Raw genomic sequence first — 17,004 nt, 5'->3', positions numbered from 1 at the left:
ACCCACACAGGGGCGGGGGGGGGGTCCCCAGAGAGGCTTAAGCGGCCTGAGTTCAAATTCCAGTAAGCCCAAGCCGCTGTGGGCTCTGCCCTCCCAGGCAGGTGCCTCCCCTCCCCTCCCTGGGCCTAACCTTCTCCCTGTCTCTGAAATGCGAGGATGATGCTGAATCCCCGTGGGGTGTCCATGAGATCTCGGTGCAGGGCCTGGCCTGCAGTAGGCACCAGGAATGGCAATGACACATGGTATCCTTATTTTTTTTTCTCCTGCAGAACAAGGCGCCTTCTTTATCAGCTCTCCCTTTCCCCAGCAGGATGGGGCTCCGGAGGCCTGTGACTGTTGGAACTGAGTCTGTGGTTTTTATCTAAAACAAACACAGGTCCTGCCCTGATGGCGAAGTGGGGGCCCCACACGTCCCTGGCCAGGCAGTCCTGCTGCAGCCAGGGAGACCATGGAATTCCCAGTCCCCCCCCGCCCCCGCAGCCCGCCTGGGTCACCACTCTGCCCCCCTGGGTCACCGCTCTGCCTGCCTGGGCTCGTGCAGGCTCCTGAGGAGTGATGTGGGAAAGGGCGTTCCAATAAAAACTCCCAGAGGAAGAAGTGGCCCGATTAAATGGGATGCTGTCTTTCCTCTCCGGGACTTTGGGGAAGTGACTGGGGAAGTTTCTGGAACTCAGGGCCCCAAGAAGGAAGTATCCAGGCAGTTGGAAACTCTGTGGTCTGGTCTCAGGTTGCCAAACAATTTCTATGCCCTTGGGACCCCAGAGTGGCCCCGTCCCTAGAATGTGCCCCACACAGAGCTGGCATTTCAGAGGCACAGCCTGTCCACAGAGGGCAGGAAGATGAAACAGCAAATGTGGGAAACATAAAAACAAAACCATGAGCGATGACACAGGGTGACCTGATTCATTGCCAGATCAGTGACGTGGACACATCTCATGCTGCTGGAATAGCGTGCATGTGTAGATTGGTGTTTGGGATAGAAGGAAGGAGGCTGCGAACTTTCCCTTATGATCCCGGTATTGCTTGAATTGTTACAAGCTTGCATTACGTTTTTTTTTTGTTATGCAAAAAAAAATATCTTTCTATCTATCTATCTATATATACATATATATGATATTGTAGGTATTGTAGAGTAAACCTGACAGTACCACGATGCACGTGTAGCTCAAGCCCTAAGAAGCCCTTGGAAGACATAATAGAGGCAGTGGGTCGAAGGGGTCTTGAAGGGCCGGGTGGGGGCACTCTAGAGGCTGGAATATCTGATCCAAGCACAGTGGGAAAGCCTCAGGCAAGGGCCAGGCTAAGGAGTGAGGGGCCTGTCTGTTGGCTTCCCAGATGATGTGAGGCCACACTTTTTTTTTTTTTGTACCTGGGACTGAACCCAGGGTCGCTTAACCACTGAGCCTCATCTCCAGCCCTTTTTATTTTTCATTTTGAGACAGGGTCTCACTAAGTCGCTTAGGGCCTCGCTAAGGTGCTGAGGCTGGCCTCGAACTTGTGATCCTCCTGCTTTGGCTTCCCAAGTGGCTGGCATTACAGGCCTGCGCCCCTGTACCTGGTGAGGCCACACTCTTGTCTCCCCTAAGTCCACAAGGTAGTGCTTGTATGTCCCTTGGGGGAGTGGCAGAGTGCAGTGAGGCGCCTGTGTTCTGAACAGCTGAGGTCGCACCCTCCAGCCAGCAGGCTGCAAGGAGGGCACACCACAGTGGCACTGGGCCTAGTTCAGCCCACCTGCTCCAGGTCTCTGGATTTCCTGAGGGGCCTGGGGTGAATTCACCCATGAGAGAAACGCACGGCTTGCCCAAGCTCACTGGCACATGGATGATAATTGCTGTTCTCTGGACCAGTGGACGCCGTCCTTGCCGGCACTGCAAATATCCTTTTCCTCTGTCCATCTAGAAAAAAGTCTGCTCCGGGTGACCTCAGAGGAGCCTGAGCACTCTCTCGTTCCAGTGTCCACCCAGGTATTGAGGCCCCAGGTATCGAGGCCCACAGGTGAGGGGCTGTTCTAGACTAATCCCCAGGAGTAACCCTGATGGGGACGGGACCCCAGGATGTGCCTTCCAAGCCTCTGGTCAGTGTGACGCGAAGGTGACCCCAGTACTGAGTCAGGCCTGGGCCAGGGCTCGGCTGGCCTGCAAAGCTCGACCAAGCAGCCACTGCAGATGGGAGCCGTGAGGCCGGAGGCGCTGCTCAGCCAATCTCTTGAGCAGCGTCACTCGGGGCCTGTCTGTGGGAATCTGACTTCAGGAGAGCCAGGAGACAAAGGACAGAAGTTTTGAGACCCCATAGCTGATCCCAGCTCCACCTTTTCCTGAGAAATACATTTCTTTTGTCTTTGTGAGTCTCATCTGTAAAATGGGAATATACTGGTGCCTACTTGAATGTACCACGGGAATAAAATGAAGTAACCCAAGAGCCTGGGTGGCGCGGACGTGCCTGTACTGCCTGCTCTGGAACCAGGTCCGCGTCAGTGCTTCCCTGAGAAACAAAATAAGCAGTGACTCTTTCCCTTAGAGCATCCTTGTTAACCATGTGAGCTGCAGCCACTTCACAGGTGGAGAGCTGAGGCCTGAGAGGCTGGTGGCTCTCTGCTTGTCAGGATGAAGCCCGGTTGGAACCCACTCCACCAAGAAGGGCGCCTATGCCCTGCTGAGCCCTCGGTGGGTGCCAGGCCCTGTGCATGGCCCTCTGAACCACCACATGCCAGTCAGTGTCACAGCAGACTCACTCCCGGTGGCACTAGCTCCTCCATTTCACAGAGGCTGGAGCGACGGTGGACAGAAGCAGGTCACTTGGCAGCGGCCAAGCTCACACGCCAAGGCCACCAGCCTTCGCAGCTCTCTGGTCTGCCTCCTGATACCATCAGCCCCTGGCCCTGGGTGGGGTCAAGGGTTTGATCGCCTGGTGCCGGCTGCTCTGTGCCCGGCTCAGAGCAGTTTTCCATGGACAACGGGGACTCTCAGGGACACGGTGATGTAAGGCTACGGCCCAGGCCTGGAGGCCACTCCTCATGAGCCCTGCCAACGTACAGGGAACAGGACAGGATGGATCCAATCTTGGCACAGGTCTAAGGTCCTCCCAGTAAGAATCAGCTCCAGGCTAGTGGGAGGCCAGCGCCCCTGACCACAAAGCAAAAGGACTGGTTCTGGGCCTAACTGCCCATCTTTCTTCCTCCCCCCCTCGATGCTCTCTGCCCCCCAGAGCATGAGCCCCCCTCCATTCTGGAATGAAGGTCTGTTCTTGGCAAAATTATCTCACATTTCTGAGCCTCCGTTTCCTTATCTATAAAATGGGAACGATAATCCCTAAGTCCCAGGATGCTAATGAGAATTAAAGAGGCAGTAGATTTAAACAGCCGAAAATAACAGACACTCAAAAACTGCCAGTGTCCTTCCCACTCTCCTTCAGCCCTCAGTGTTCTGTGCTCCCTTCAACACAGTGACAAGGGAGCTATGTCTGTCCCTCATACCTGAGGAGAGGGCATGGGACAGGGGAAAGGGCACATGACCAGGAATCAGGCCAACTATGAGCCTATCTTGAGGACCTCTCTGAACCTCAGTTTTTTCATCTATCAAATGAGGTGAACGATACCTCCCCAGCTCCCACCCTACAGGATAAAATGGGATGACAGTTCAAAAGCATTCTGTGAACCGTACAGTCCTGTGCGGGGATTAATGTGAGGAATGAGAGTACTACCACCGCAAACAGCAACCACCACGTGCAGACTGAGGAGAGCTCTTTACACATATTTTCCCATTAAATTTTACAACTCAGAGGAGCGTGGCTGCCAGTGTGTCAATGAAAAACCAGGCTCCGGGACTGGCCCAGACCTCTCAGTGAGAGTCGGCACTGAACCCAGCTCCTGCAGCTGCAGCAGGGGGCCAGCCCACCTCGCTACATGTCTGGACCACCCACTGCTTCATTATGGTCCTGCCAAGGCCCGGGCTGTGTCACTGGGCACTGGGGAAGGGACTGTCCTGAGTTGTAGCCTTGAAACCAGAGACATATTTGCCACTTGAGCTTCCAGATCTGAAACAAAAGGCGGCACCCCCTTTGGAAGACACCTTTGGTGGCCTCAGATGGCTGGGGGCCATCTCAGTCTGAGGCTTGGCCGTTTTGGCTTGCAGATTCCTTCACTCTCCATTCGCATACCACCCTGCTCCATCCCTGGGGGGCCAGGAGGAGGCTGTCGCTGCACTGGGTGCTGAGGGGCATCCCACCCAGGAACTGCCCGGGTCAAGGAGAAAGGACAAGCAGGTTTTACCTGGTGGCAGCTGTGTCCCAGCACGAGGCACGGGCGAGTCAAGGACTCCTTCACCTGTGTACATGTTCCCACCTTCACCAAGAGCCCCAGCTGCCTTGATTTCATAACTGTCAAATTAGAATCATTTCCTGTCTCGTAAGGAGATGACTGTCCTTTTGAGAAGATTTGTCCCCTCTCAGGTAGCTTCTTCCATTTTATCTATTCGGGTGTCTTGAGTGGTTTTCAAAAAGTCAATGAGTATTTGTCAAAGCCAAGGTCTGTCCAGCATGGCTGCATGGATTGTTTTTTTCGTAATCTGGCCCTTCCCAGCATTTAGGGTCCCAGGACAGGGGACAGCAGGGGGCAGCAGGAAAAGGTCCCTACTGCCAAGGGGTTTGAGTCAGGACTGGGGTGTAGCCCGGCGCTGGAACTCCCTTTGGGTTCCATGGGGCTGATGGGAATTCAACAACATGAACCAGAAATACAGCTGCAAACAAGGGAGACAGGGATTGGAATCTGAGGATGAAACCATCAACCCCAAAGTCAAAAGTACTTTGGAGAGTCTGTGAGGCCATGGAAGACCCCTGCCTACGTGGAGAACTTAACTCTCTGATAAGCTGTTAGAACTTTTGTTGGGCCGTAGCGTTAAAGTCTGATGTGGTATGTCCAGCCTTGACTCCATTTGCTCACAGCTTTCAAAACTCAGTCAATGCTAGTCAAGGACGATGCTGCATCCTAAAGCCACAAAATAAAATGACCACAGCTACCAGCTCCTGTGTGCCTGGTATATGTCACAGACGGGCTGACGCAACACAGTGTGTTCTGTAGTGCTCAAAGCCCTGCAGTTTGGGCTGAGCGCAATGGTGCATGATTGTAATCTCAGCTACTTTGGAGGCTGAGGCAGGAGGATTGCAAATTTGAAGCCACCCTGGCCAATTTAGCAAGTACCCTGTTTCAAAACTTTGACAAAACACCTGCCTAACATATGCAAGGCCCTGAGTTTGATTCCCAGCACCTCAAACAAAACAACTCTACAGTTTGGATGTTATTAATGCTGTTACACAAAGAAATTGAGACTAGAGATGAATAACTCACACAGCAGGGCCCCACAGCGAGTGACAGGGCAATGCCCCTCCTCTGACCAGGCCTGGCTGGCAGGTGCAGTAGGTGGCGCTCCCTGCAGCCCATTCCTTAGTGTCCCCATTGGTGCTTACCCAGCAGGTACTTGATGATGGCTTGATTGTGTTCCCAGAGGTTGCTGAAGGTCCCCCAGCGTGAGTGGCCATCAGGTACGGGGTTGGCCTTGATCCAGCCCCCACAGGCATAGCTGAAGAAGTCCTGGCAGGGGTCCACCGTGGGGTCCATGGAGTTCAAGATGGAGCTGGTCACCGAGACGCAGGCCTCGCTCAGGCACACTGGGGGTGTTCCTGGAGGGGTAAGGGAAAAAAGTCAGTGATGGGCAGGGAGGAGGGTTGCGGAGGGCAGCGCAGGTGGCCTAGGGACCCCAGCACACGAGCTCCACCCTTGCCCTGACCGAACAGACTTGGAACTGGATGGTCACTAGACCCCGAACAAGAAAGGGTTCCGGCAGCTTCACGATCTTCTGGTTTGTGAAACAAGACTTCTGCCCGTTGCCTAAAATCCCTTCTGTGGCTTAAAAGTACCTAGAGCCCAGGTGCTTTTTTTCTAGGGATTGAATCCAGGGGCTCATCACCCCAGGGCTACATCCCCAGCCTTTTTTACTTTGAGACAGTTTTGCTAAACTGAGGGTGACTTCAAGTGTCCTATCCTTTTACCTCGGCCTCCGACGTAATCTGGGATTACAGGTGGGCACCAGCACACCCAGGGGTGCTTTTCCCTTAATCAACCCTTCCCTCCACAGAGATTCTCTGACTTCTTATTATTCCCCGATGCTCAACACACGTATCCACTCATTCACGCACTCATCTACTCCACAGAATCAATACTGAGGCCCTTTGCCGAGTACAGAGTGTGTGTGAGGCGGGGAGACAGGAGGCAGTCCTTCCCTTCAGGAGCCGACCCTTCTGTTGGGGACACACACGTTACATAAGCAAAGTCAAAACACACCAGGAGAAACTGCCACTTATTTACAAAACTAAACTGAACATTGACTAGGAGCCAACTGGGTGATGCGGACATATGGTACCAGGACTCAGGGCAGGGAAAGGACTGAGAGAAGCCATTCCCTCACCAGGCAGGAGAGCTGCTTGTCCCAATTGAGGGGGGGCGGTGGCGAACAACCCTAAACCAAATAAATAAATAAATAAATAAATAAATAAACAAACAAACAGAAACAACCTGAGAGGCTGGTTTGCCAAAGGCGTGAGCAAGGGCCGGACCCTGCCTCAAGGCTGTCTGATGAGCTCTCGCAAGGGACCAACCTGGCAGGTCCCCAGAGGCTCCCTGAGGCCGCAGGACGAATGAACCTGCCCGCCTCATGGCCTGCCCCCAGGAGCCACCCAGGCCACAGCGGGGACTGCTTCCTGAACAGGCTGGGCACCAGGACCACCACGCACATTCACGGTCTTTCAACCCTCGCTCCAGCATCAGATGCGGGTGGAATATCCCTGAGGAAACTGAGGCTCTGAGAGAGCGACCAGACCAAGGTCATCCAGCCGCACGGGAGAGCTGAGAGCCGAACGCTGGCCTGTCCTGGCCCAGCAGCCCCAAGGCCGGGTTTTCCTGCTGTCCGTCTCCTCTTTGGTGGCCACAGCAGAGGCTGGAGTGGCCTGACTGGCAGGATTGGTTCCTTCACCACACAGGGAGGCAGTGAGGCTGGGTAGCTTTGGAGACTGGTAGATCTGGGTTCAAATCTCAACTTTCCGCTTCTGCCTCTGCGGTCTGGCGCAGAGACCTCCTGCCGAGCCTGGGTTGGGGGCGCAGCTCGGCAGTGTGCACTCTGTCACCGAAGGCCCTGGGTCAACCCCCAGCACTTCCAACGAAAACCAAAAACAAAACCTCTGAGCCTCTGTTTTTCCAGGGTCCATTTCACAGTGACGACAGGAAGACCTCACATGATCCCATCACACAGGGTACACCAGACAGGTCTGGGGTGCCGGCTAATCTTTAGAGAGGACGAAAGACTGCAGCCTTCAGCTCACTCAGAAACAATACCAGTAGGGCTGAGGGTCTTGAGCAGGTCCCCGGGGGCTTATCCCCCTCAGCTGACAAACACCAAGTCCTTCAGGTGGATGAAGGGCTCAGAGGAGTCACACAACAGCAAGAAAATCAGGGTGACTTAATTTTGAGATTAGGCAGTAATTAAAAATTACTGAGCTACTGTGCGTGAACCCAGAGCATCTCTTCTACGGCAGGACTGAAGCTGCCATTTTCAATATTTCCAGATGAGCTTGTCATGAGTTTCAGAGTTGCATGTCCCCATCCCCAGCCACAGCGACGACAGGACTCTTTATGGGGGAAGGCGGAAGAGAACTTGTGTGTGGCTTGACAAGGCCTATTCACTATTATGATAAAACTTCATATTTGGGAAAGAAAAAGAATACCTATTGTTGTTACACCCAAACCACAGGAAGTAAAGCTTGGCACGATCCTGGCTGGTGGAAAGACCCAGAAGGCAGAGTGCTGAGGGGCTCAGGGTTGAAGACAAAAGCAGAAACCAGCACCTAGAGTCGGTCCTGCAGGTGGCATCTTCAGCGGGCGCCTCCTCTGCAGACACTGCCCTGGGTTCCTGGCTGGGCCCGGGCAGTGACTGTTGGGTTATCTAACTATTCTAGGGTTTGACGATCTTTAAACAAATAGTCTTGGCCAAGCAGGTCTTAATGTATATTTGGTTAGTTAATTAATGGTTTCCCGCCCTGCTCATCCAAGGCTTCCGTTCCTTAGGGAAACCTTTCCAGACCCTCTTCCCCTCTGGGTCCCTCGCTGCCTGGGTGTTTGCCATCTCAGTGTGGGCTGCACTGGGTCACGACCGTATCTCCCTATCCACCTCCTGCACTAGAATATGAGCTTCAGGGTGGGTCAGATATCTCCCTTGCTCCTCTATGTCCTCTTCTTGTCACTGTGCTTGGCATCAGGCAGCTCTTCAATACACGACTGTGGATTGAACAAGTGATTGAATGAAAGTGCCTTGCCCAGCGCCTGTCACCACCTGCAGCAGGGCTCATATTTCTTCCCTTTAGGGTGTGTGGTCAGCTGAGAAGCAGGAACCAGACCCACGTCAAAAGCATTCATCTGGATAGTGCCATCAAAGATGCTTTGAAATATTTCCTGGGAGAACATAATTGTTTGTTTGGCGGCTGCTGTCTGCAAAGCACCTGAGAGTTTCCGGGAGGGAGGGCCTAGCAGGAGGGTGGACGGGAATGCACTTCACTGGCCAGACATACTCACTGGCGGGTCTTGTAGAATCACCAGAGGATCTGCCTTGACTGGCCTGATGTTTGCGCATTTGTGGCCAATGTCAGCACCTACTGCTGGGTAACGAGGTTACTGTCAACATCCGAGGTGGCCACTGCTTTCTCAGGTGGCCCAGGGTCACTGATCCTCTGCCCGGCTCATTCCTCTCCCGGGTCCAGGCCAGGGAAAATCTGCCTGAGGCCCTGAGAGCCAGGAACACGAGGCAGAAGCAGGATTCTTCCGTGTGGGCCCCACTTGGCAGAAGTGTTTTGGGTTTGATTGCTAGGAGCTGACCCTGGGGGTTCCCTTTTGGTTCCCGGTGAAGAAACTTCCTGGCAGGAACTCCTAGGGATGGTCGCAGGCAACACTGGCTGCTGAATCTGCCCCACTCCCCGGGTCCTGGGCCATGAGCTGAGCAACGGGGCTGGCCAGGCTCCACACTGACTGGCCAGCTGTTCTGGACTGACTTCGATGAGGACAAGGTAAGGTGGCAGCTTCAGGGTGAGGAAGATCTGCTTGTGCCCTGTTGACAGAGAGGTGCATGCGCACACTTGCAACTCACACCTGCACAGTCAGGTACACACAACTCGGCAGAGAAAGGCTTAATCCTCCTACTCTGTGGTTCACTCCAACTTCCAGTTCCTAGGCCAACATGATGAAGATCTGGGCCTACTTTTTCTTCTAGTAGGTGCAGGATCTCTAAGAAAATTTCGTCTATTCGATTTACTGTTTGCACAGTTAAGATATGCAGGCACAATGCCAGGCACATATGGTTAAAAGTCTGGAGATTAGTAATTAATGAATCAAATAGGCATTAAGCACCTGCTGGGCCAGGCACATTTGGTAAAAAGCCCATAAACCATTAAATAGTTAAATAATCAAGTGATTATTTCTTAAGTATTACACAGGTCCTTAGCTCAGTGCCTGTACACAGAGTAAGCACCCGTCACGTTTGTGGAATGAATGAATGATATGGGTCCCATGCAAGAGGGATGCAGGGGTGACTCAGATGAAGTCTCTGCCCTCTCCTCAGGCCCCCAAGGGCCCTCCCCACCCCAGCCCAACATGGCTACCCTCACAGGTCAGCAACTTCACAGTGGCAAAGGCTCAATACAGCCATGAACTCTCTGATGGGGTGAGTGACCAAGTTGGTGGATGGAACCCCTGGGGCTGCTCACCAGGTGGACCAGCAGAAAGCAGGATGTGGGGGTACAGGAGAGTGGGCCCCTGGCCTTGGTTGTAACCTGAATCTACCCTGTTGGGTTGTGTAAGGGCTGAGCAATGAGGCACTGACTGGATCTACGCAGCTGGACATGAGATCCAGCCTCGGACCCCTGACCGCAGGACCTGAGAGGCCCCATGGCATCACCATGTGGGATGGAACAGACACACCACTTACAGAGCGGTGCGAAGGCCTTGGGTCACAGAGCTGAGCTCCTTTGGGGGTCCTGGTATGCTCCGGAGTGCCTCCTGATTACAAAGCGGGTGGGCAGGGCCTGGGCCCCAGAGCCCTCAGGATCCGGCAGCCTGTGCAAACTTCTCCACTCAACCTGCCACTCGACCCCCACTGGCTGCGTAAGCTTGGACAAGTTACTTGGTCTATGCCCATTTCCTCATATGGAAAAGGACCCAAAGCAACCACGCCTTGCAGGGGTGCTCTGAGGAGGACAGGAAGCGACAGCCTTAAATGACAGGCGTTTGGCCCGCGGGAGGTGTACAGTAAACAGAAGCCTTTGTTGCTAGTCTGTTGGGGCTGAGGACAGCAGGCAGTGGCAGCCTGTCTAACCGTCCCACGTCCTAACAACAGCAGTGCCCAGAACCGAGCTGAGGAAGTCCTCTCAGGCGCCAGGTACATCCTCAGAGCCATCTCCAAATTGGGCACTGCTTACCCATTTAAAGTAGAGAAGACGAAGGCTCTGGGAAGTGACGTGGCTTTTCCAGGTCACAGTTGAGAACTTGCTGGTCCTTCTGGTTCCAAGACTTTCATACCATCCATGCCGCCCACCTCCCTGGGCTCGGTCTATCCTCAGCTCCCTGAGCCCAGCAGGCCCAGCCCCCTGCTCAGCCTTGGAAGCCAGTCCAGCTTGAGCAGGAAGCTGCCCTCGCACAGCTGGACAGGGCGGGGGCAGGAGGGCGTCGAGCCCACCACGAGACACAGAGGCACCTACTTGTCTGGATCTGGATGCCCAGAGCTGCCAGGCAGGCCACCAGTCCTGCCACCAGAAGTACCACCAGCACCACCAGCCGCTTCTCCACCTGGGTCCGTGCTGCCCAGCACCTCTGGCCGCTCCGGGGGCTGCGGAAGTTCACCTGCAGGGGAGGAGGCAGGAGGGGTGGGGAGGACAGGTGCCCGGGGTGCCCCCTGCCCAGGAGGAAGGGGCTCCACGGCAGGCCCGGGCCCTGGGGAGGCATCAGGGCTGCCCTCCTAACTCAGAGGTGGTCCAGTTCCCACAGAGTCAGCCCTAATCCAGGAAAGGAGCCGCCACCCTGCTCAGTAGCTTGGACCTGCTTCCACCCGTCAGAGAGCCGGCAGCTCAAGCCAGCCAGGCTTGTGTGTTCCGTGTCACCCGATAGGAGTAGATGAAAAAAACCTACAGCGTTTCCCTGTGGCTCCAGGAGGGAGTTCAAGAAAGAACAGGATGTTTGGACTTGCGGGCGTCCAGCTGGGCTCTCCTCAGAGCCCCCACGTCTACAGAGCTGGGGACAAGGCTGACCACGGCTCAGGCTTCCCAGAGCAGGGACGCCCTTAGCTCAGAGAGCCCTCCCAGCCCCACTAGAGCAACCTGATGAGTCCTCTTTTTACATTTGAGGGAGCGGAGGGGGAGCGGGTGCGACCCCACCTCCCAGCACACAGCTCAAGGGGCGGAGTCTGAAGACCCCAGAGCCCACGAGAGGGAGGGCCAGAGAGGGGGAGTCTCGGGAGATGCTGCGGAAAACACAAGGAGAAACAGCTCCGGGCAGGCAGGTCCTCAAAGGGAGGGAAAATGCCCGCCCCCCCTCCCGGCTCAACAGGAAAGGAGGCACAATGGGGGGAAGCAAGAGGGTGTGGCGGGCCCTCCAGCTCCAGGGACAGAGCAGACAACAGCTCTCAGCCCAGGCCACGCACACCCAAAGCCTGCCCTGGGTTCCCCACTGTTCTTAGAGGTACTTCCTGCAAAAGCCAGGGCCACAGGACAGGAAGGGTCTCCTGAGGGTGGGGGTTGGCGCAGTGTCATGACCTCCTGGTACAAACAGCTGGGCACCAACTCAGGCCACACTAGAAACGCTGACGGGAAGGTGGACTGTTTTGCTTTTCACTGCTCTTGCGCAGCAAGAAGGCAGACCAAGAAAAGTTTGGGGTGGGCAGGGTTTCAGTCTCGGAAGGCTTCCTGGAGGAGGTGATGTCTGGGCTGGGTCTTGAAGAGTAAGTAGGAGTTGGTGAGGGGTGCAAGGCCTGGATCCCACAGGGCGCTATAAGCTAAAGAAGGCGGACTGCCTCCTGGGGCCTGGAGAGACAGCATTAGATTTGCCCTTTGGGAAGGGCTGGGAGAAAGGAGTGAGGCCTGCCAAGGAGGGGAAGGGAGATAGGGAGACATTAAGGAGACCAAGGCAGCCTGCCAGGGGGTTTAAGGAGACCCAGACTCCAAGCAGCACAAGGAGGGGCTCTCTAGAGCCAGGAGAGGGCCCTGAGGATGTCCCACGCCACCACTTAGGGGTCTGACATGGGCCCCTGAGGGAAGGGCACTGTGGCCATCCTCGGGGACTCTCCTGGCAGGAGAGGACTGGGAACTGCTGCACCAGAGAAAGGGGAACATGAGAACTTTCTGTGGAAGAAAAATTGTGTCCTAAAACTGAGAAAGGAACTTGAGAATCGGTGACACTTTCATGGACATCCGGGAGGCTCCGACACCGGTGGTGGGTCAGCAGAGGGAGTGAGCCGCTGCCTGCTGGGACCCCGTAAAATGCTTTTTTTAAAACGGGGAGACCCAGGCTGGGTGCGGTGGCGCAGCCTTTAATCCCAGCTATGGGGGAGGCTGAGGCAGGAGGATCGCAAGTTCAAGGCCAGTCTCAGCAATTTAGTGAGATCCTGTCTCACAATAAAAACAAAATGGGCCGGGGATGTGGCTCGGTGGTGGAGCACTTGCCCAGCGTGTGTAAGGCCCTCGGTTATATCCCCAGCACTGCAGAAAAAAAAATGGGGTGGGGCGCGCAAAGATTTCTGACCATGTTACTTCGATTAGTTAAACTTTATATTAAGCTGGGCATGGTGGCAACACCTTTAATCCCAGCAAATGGGAGGTTGAGGCAGGAGGACAGCAAGTTCAAGGCCAGCCTAGGCAACTTAGCAAGACCCTGTTTCAAAATAAAATAAAAAAAGACTGGAAGGTAGCTCAGTGGTAATGCAAGCCTGGTTTTGATACCCAGTACCCACCCCCCCAAAAAAAAGCCTTGTATTAAGGTGAAAGCCATCGGTGCTCACACACACATACACACACACACACACACACACACACACACGGCACTCAAAAGTTCATAAGGTGCTTTTTTAGGCATCGGTGACCTCATCCCATTTACCTGGGCACTGATAATCAGAGGGGCCCATGGGTTTGAGGCAGGCACTGCTTCCCCTGGAGACACGGTCACCGTGCCCTCTGCCTGGCCATGGTTTTACCCCTGGACTTGTCGCGGCCTTCCTCCTCCTCCTCGTGGCCTCTCCTGCCCCAGCCGTTGTGGCTCAGCTCACAGGGTGCAGAGGCTCCCCTCTGCTGCAGCCAGCGTTAGGAGGCTGGAGGGCACACCACGAGGCTTGGGGAGACACAGGACACCCTCGCCATGTTGGGAGACTCAAAAATGCTGAGGTGAGGGGACACGGAGGCCAGCCAGAGCAGAGGTACTGAGGAGGGGGAAGAGGGGGGGACAAACTAGAAGGCAGAAGAGGGAGGAGCGGGGAGCACGGGGAGGAAGAGGCACTGATGGCAGCTGGGAAATGCTTGCGTGCCTGGCGTCCTGAGCCTTCTGATTTGTCACAGACGGTATGATTCTGGTTTTGTCCCTAAGAGTAGGTACTAGCATTAGCTCCAGAAGAAGCACAGAAGGGGGGCGGAGGAGAAGAATAAGGAGAGAGGACAATGAGGCGCCCCATCTCTCCAGGACTGGCGCCCCGCGCGTCCCAAGGCGACCGTGCCACGTGCCAGAGGAGCCGAGTCAAGCTGGGAGTCCTTGTTCGATGTCAAGCAAAGTGTTGAATCTAAACAGATGGTGTCTGCTGGAAATTAAATTAGAATTAGGCCAGAATTGAATTAAAAACTCATAGTTCCAGGCAAGAACCACAAACAGAATCTGAAAAGAGATTCTTAACCCGTGGCATGTTTTTGGCTCGACTTGTGCTGCCGGGCCAAGGCCTCCTGGTTTCTGCTCAGGCCTCACCTCGAAGGGCAGAGCGGATCCAGAGGCAGCTCCCCGGGGCAGGGAAAGTCACCTGGCAGCACTGGCCAATTCTGGGTGCAACGGACAGGGCAGAGGCTGGGCCAGGTACCACTCTGCTCCCTCCGGCCACCTGCTCAGCCAAGTCCCTTTTCTCTGAGCCCCCACTGCACCTGCCTTGCCCCCTGCATAGGACCCTGGGGACCATCCCAGGAGATGATGTCACAGCAAGGGGAGAGGTGAGCGATTTCTCGCTTTCCTTTTAAAGAAACAAGGGCCTGTCAATCATGGGAGACTGGGCTGTGGCCAGTTAGAGGGCAGAGGATTAGTGGCAAGCAGCCCAATCCATCTTGGGGAACATCACTGGGAAGTGGCCCTTGGCCAAAGTCCAGAGCCAAAGGCTGGAAGATGGAGCTGCGAGCCGGGTGGGCGCTCCTCGCTGGCCGGCCTTATTTCCTAGCATCATCCTGTGAGGCACAGAGAGAACGAAAGCAGTAGAGAAAGGAGCGTCTCCCCGCAGAGAGCAGCGGAGGAGACCAAGGAGGAAGCACTGGATGCAGAAAAGCCTGGGGGTGGGGGGTGGGGAGAACTGAGCTGCTGGGCCCAGGAGTTCCCAGGGTTTCCACAGCCAAAAAAACAAAGCCCTAATCGGGGATAAAGATTCGGTTACAGAACCAAGTGCGCGGCTCACCTAGCCTTTCAGCAAGAACGAGTTCTGCAGGTGAGGACGGGGACCGCCTGGGGCCCAGGAGCCTCGCCAGTAGCAGCAGGGGCGGGGAGCCTGGCTCTCAGAGTCGGGGAGCCAGGTCCCCCAGTGACCAGGCCGCATGGAGCGGCAGACAGGAAGCCATTTTCAAAGGTCTGGTGGGGAGCCCACCCCCTGCCTCCAGAAGCCCAGCTGCTCCGAGGGCTGGCAGGGGACCAGGCTGCCCTGGAGTCAGCCTTTCAGAACAGACAGACCGTGACCTAGCGGGGGGCCCTGCCTCCACAAGGGTGTCAGTTTGGGGAAGTTTCTTTCATTACAGTTTCCATGAGGTGGACTTCCTGCTGAGGCCACTGGGGTCAGCCCAGAGCAAACCTATGGTGCCTTGTCCCCCGCCATCTGCCTGAGCCCTCCCTACCATCCGGTCCCCAAGCCTGATCTTTGAGTAATAGCTTAAAATTTTCCCATCATAGGGGAGGGGACACCTTGCAGGTCCGATATTGAGAGAAACACTTCCCAGCTGTCTTTGATTTCCAGAATGAATACCCAGATCTCTGTGGCACAGGGAAGAAAGAAGTCAGAGGCCGGCCGAGCCTCCATCACATGCGCCTGGGCAGCCTCTAGGCCTCATCAGTGTCCCCTCTCTTAAGTGAGGAAGCTGGGATGAAGCCCCACATGGGACTGTCTCAGATTCTAGAACCTTCAGGCCAAGAGTCTAATCTTGTAACTGGTAGAGAGTTGAAAGGCCCCCTGCTAAGCAGAGAAGGCTTTTTTAAGTCCTGAATGGGTCTGCCTCCAGAATCACCCTCCAAACAACTGCCCTATGAACTTAAATATCTCAGTATTCCTAAAAAATAAAACTAAAAGATTTTGAGAAATCACTGGATGAGTGTCACAGGTTGTGGCTGGAGGCTTCCCAGGTTGGCTGCAGGGGCAACCAAGGCTACTTCCCTTCAAGCCCCTGAAGTGTACAAGTGTGGGGCGACCAGGCTCCGGCTTTAGCAGGCCAAGGCCCAGGCAGGGAAAGCTGGTACATAAGGGCTGAGATGTTACGAATGGTGACTTTCTCGGAGAATTCTGCTAGCAGCCAGGTCTGTGCTCTGAGCACTGAGACCACTTTCACCTCTGTGGCCTCATTTGAATATTTGTAGCAGCTCCCAGAGGTGAGTTGCAACATTATTAACCCATTTTATAAAGCTGTGTGAGTGAGCTGCTTTAAGGTCTAAGGCCACGAGGGACAGAGCGAGGGCTCCAGGTTAGGACGAAGTGCCTTAGAGGCTGAGATGTAGCTCAGCGGGAAAGCGCTTGCCTCGTGTGCACAAATCCCTGGCTTTGATCCCTAGCACCAAGAAAGAAAAGGCCAAAAAAAAAAAAAAATTAAATAAATAAATAAAAATAGGCTTAGCCCTCAAACAACTCATTTGAGTGGATTGTAAGTAATTCGCCTAAAATAAGATAATAAGATAAAGGAAAACTGCTTTCAAATAAGGTATAGGTAGAACTTTCCTCCAGCTAAATTCAGCACTTTGTTAACACATCCAGTAATAAAAGTGGCAAGTGTAGCTGAGAGATGAAAATTTATATTTTCATTTATTAGCTATTGGTGTTGATCACTTTGGAATTAGAGCTAATTGCTTCTTCTTCTTCTTCTTCTACTTTTTTTTTTTTTGTACTGAGGATTTAACTCAGGAGCTACACCCGCAGCCCTTTTTATTTTTTATTTTGAGACAGGGTCTCGTTAAGTTGCTAAGGCTGGCCTTGATCTTGCCATCCTCCTGCCTCAGCTTCCTAAGCAGCTAGGATGATAGATGTACGCCACCATGACTGTCCAATAGCTTATTTTTATAGTTGCCAATTAAAAGTGGAAGATTTGGGGGTTCACAGTCCATCTTTAAAAGGCTAACATGGAGGGAGCAGTTATGTTTCAAGCATCCAGACCATGGAATAACCTGAAAGGCTAAAGACGGTCACCTGTAGTGTGATGACAATTTTCCTAATTGTTCATCTATACTAGATTGAATAAATAATATGCACAAAAGCTACAGATTTTTTTAAAAAATATTTTCGTTGTAGATGGACACAATATCTTTATTTTACTTATTTATTTTTATGTGGTGCTGGGGATCAAAACCCAGGGCCTTCACATTGATGTCTAGGCAATCGCTCCACCAACTGAGCCACAAACCTCAGCCCTCTATAGATTTTTTAGTGGTGGCATGTTTTGGAAGATTTTAACATGGAAAAACTGATTATGAAAATGGCACTGAATGCAAAATTC

General features: G+C 54.0%; 1 protein-coding gene across 8 annotated transcripts in view; it reads right to left on the bottom strand.

The window, feature by feature from the left end:
* The window catches only part of Ece1 (endothelin converting enzyme 1), a 96,513-nt gene that overhangs the window by 32,268 nt on the left and 47,241 nt on the right, over positions 1-17,004 (bottom strand). For all 8 annotated transcript variants that reach the window (XM_015485564.2, XM_048816132.1, XM_048816131.1 and 5 more), the window contains 2 exons: positions 10,789-10,930; positions 5,461-5,673 (listed from right to left, as the gene is read on the bottom strand). In XM_015485564.2, the coding sequence (XP_015341050.1) occupies positions 5,461-5,673; positions 10,789-10,930 (355 nt within the window). The remainder of the gene's footprint in view (positions 1-5,460; positions 5,674-10,788; positions 10,931-17,004) is intronic.

This window comes from Marmota marmota, unplaced genomic scaffold (genome assembly GCF_001458135.2).
Source record: "Marmota marmota marmota unplaced genomic scaffold, marMar, whole genome shotgun sequence".
Classification (NCBI taxonomy): domain Eukaryota; kingdom Metazoa; phylum Chordata; class Mammalia; order Rodentia; family Sciuridae; genus Marmota; species Marmota marmota.
The sequence above is the reverse complement of the archived record's forward strand: the minus strand, read 5'-3'. Positions and strand labels throughout refer to the sequence as shown.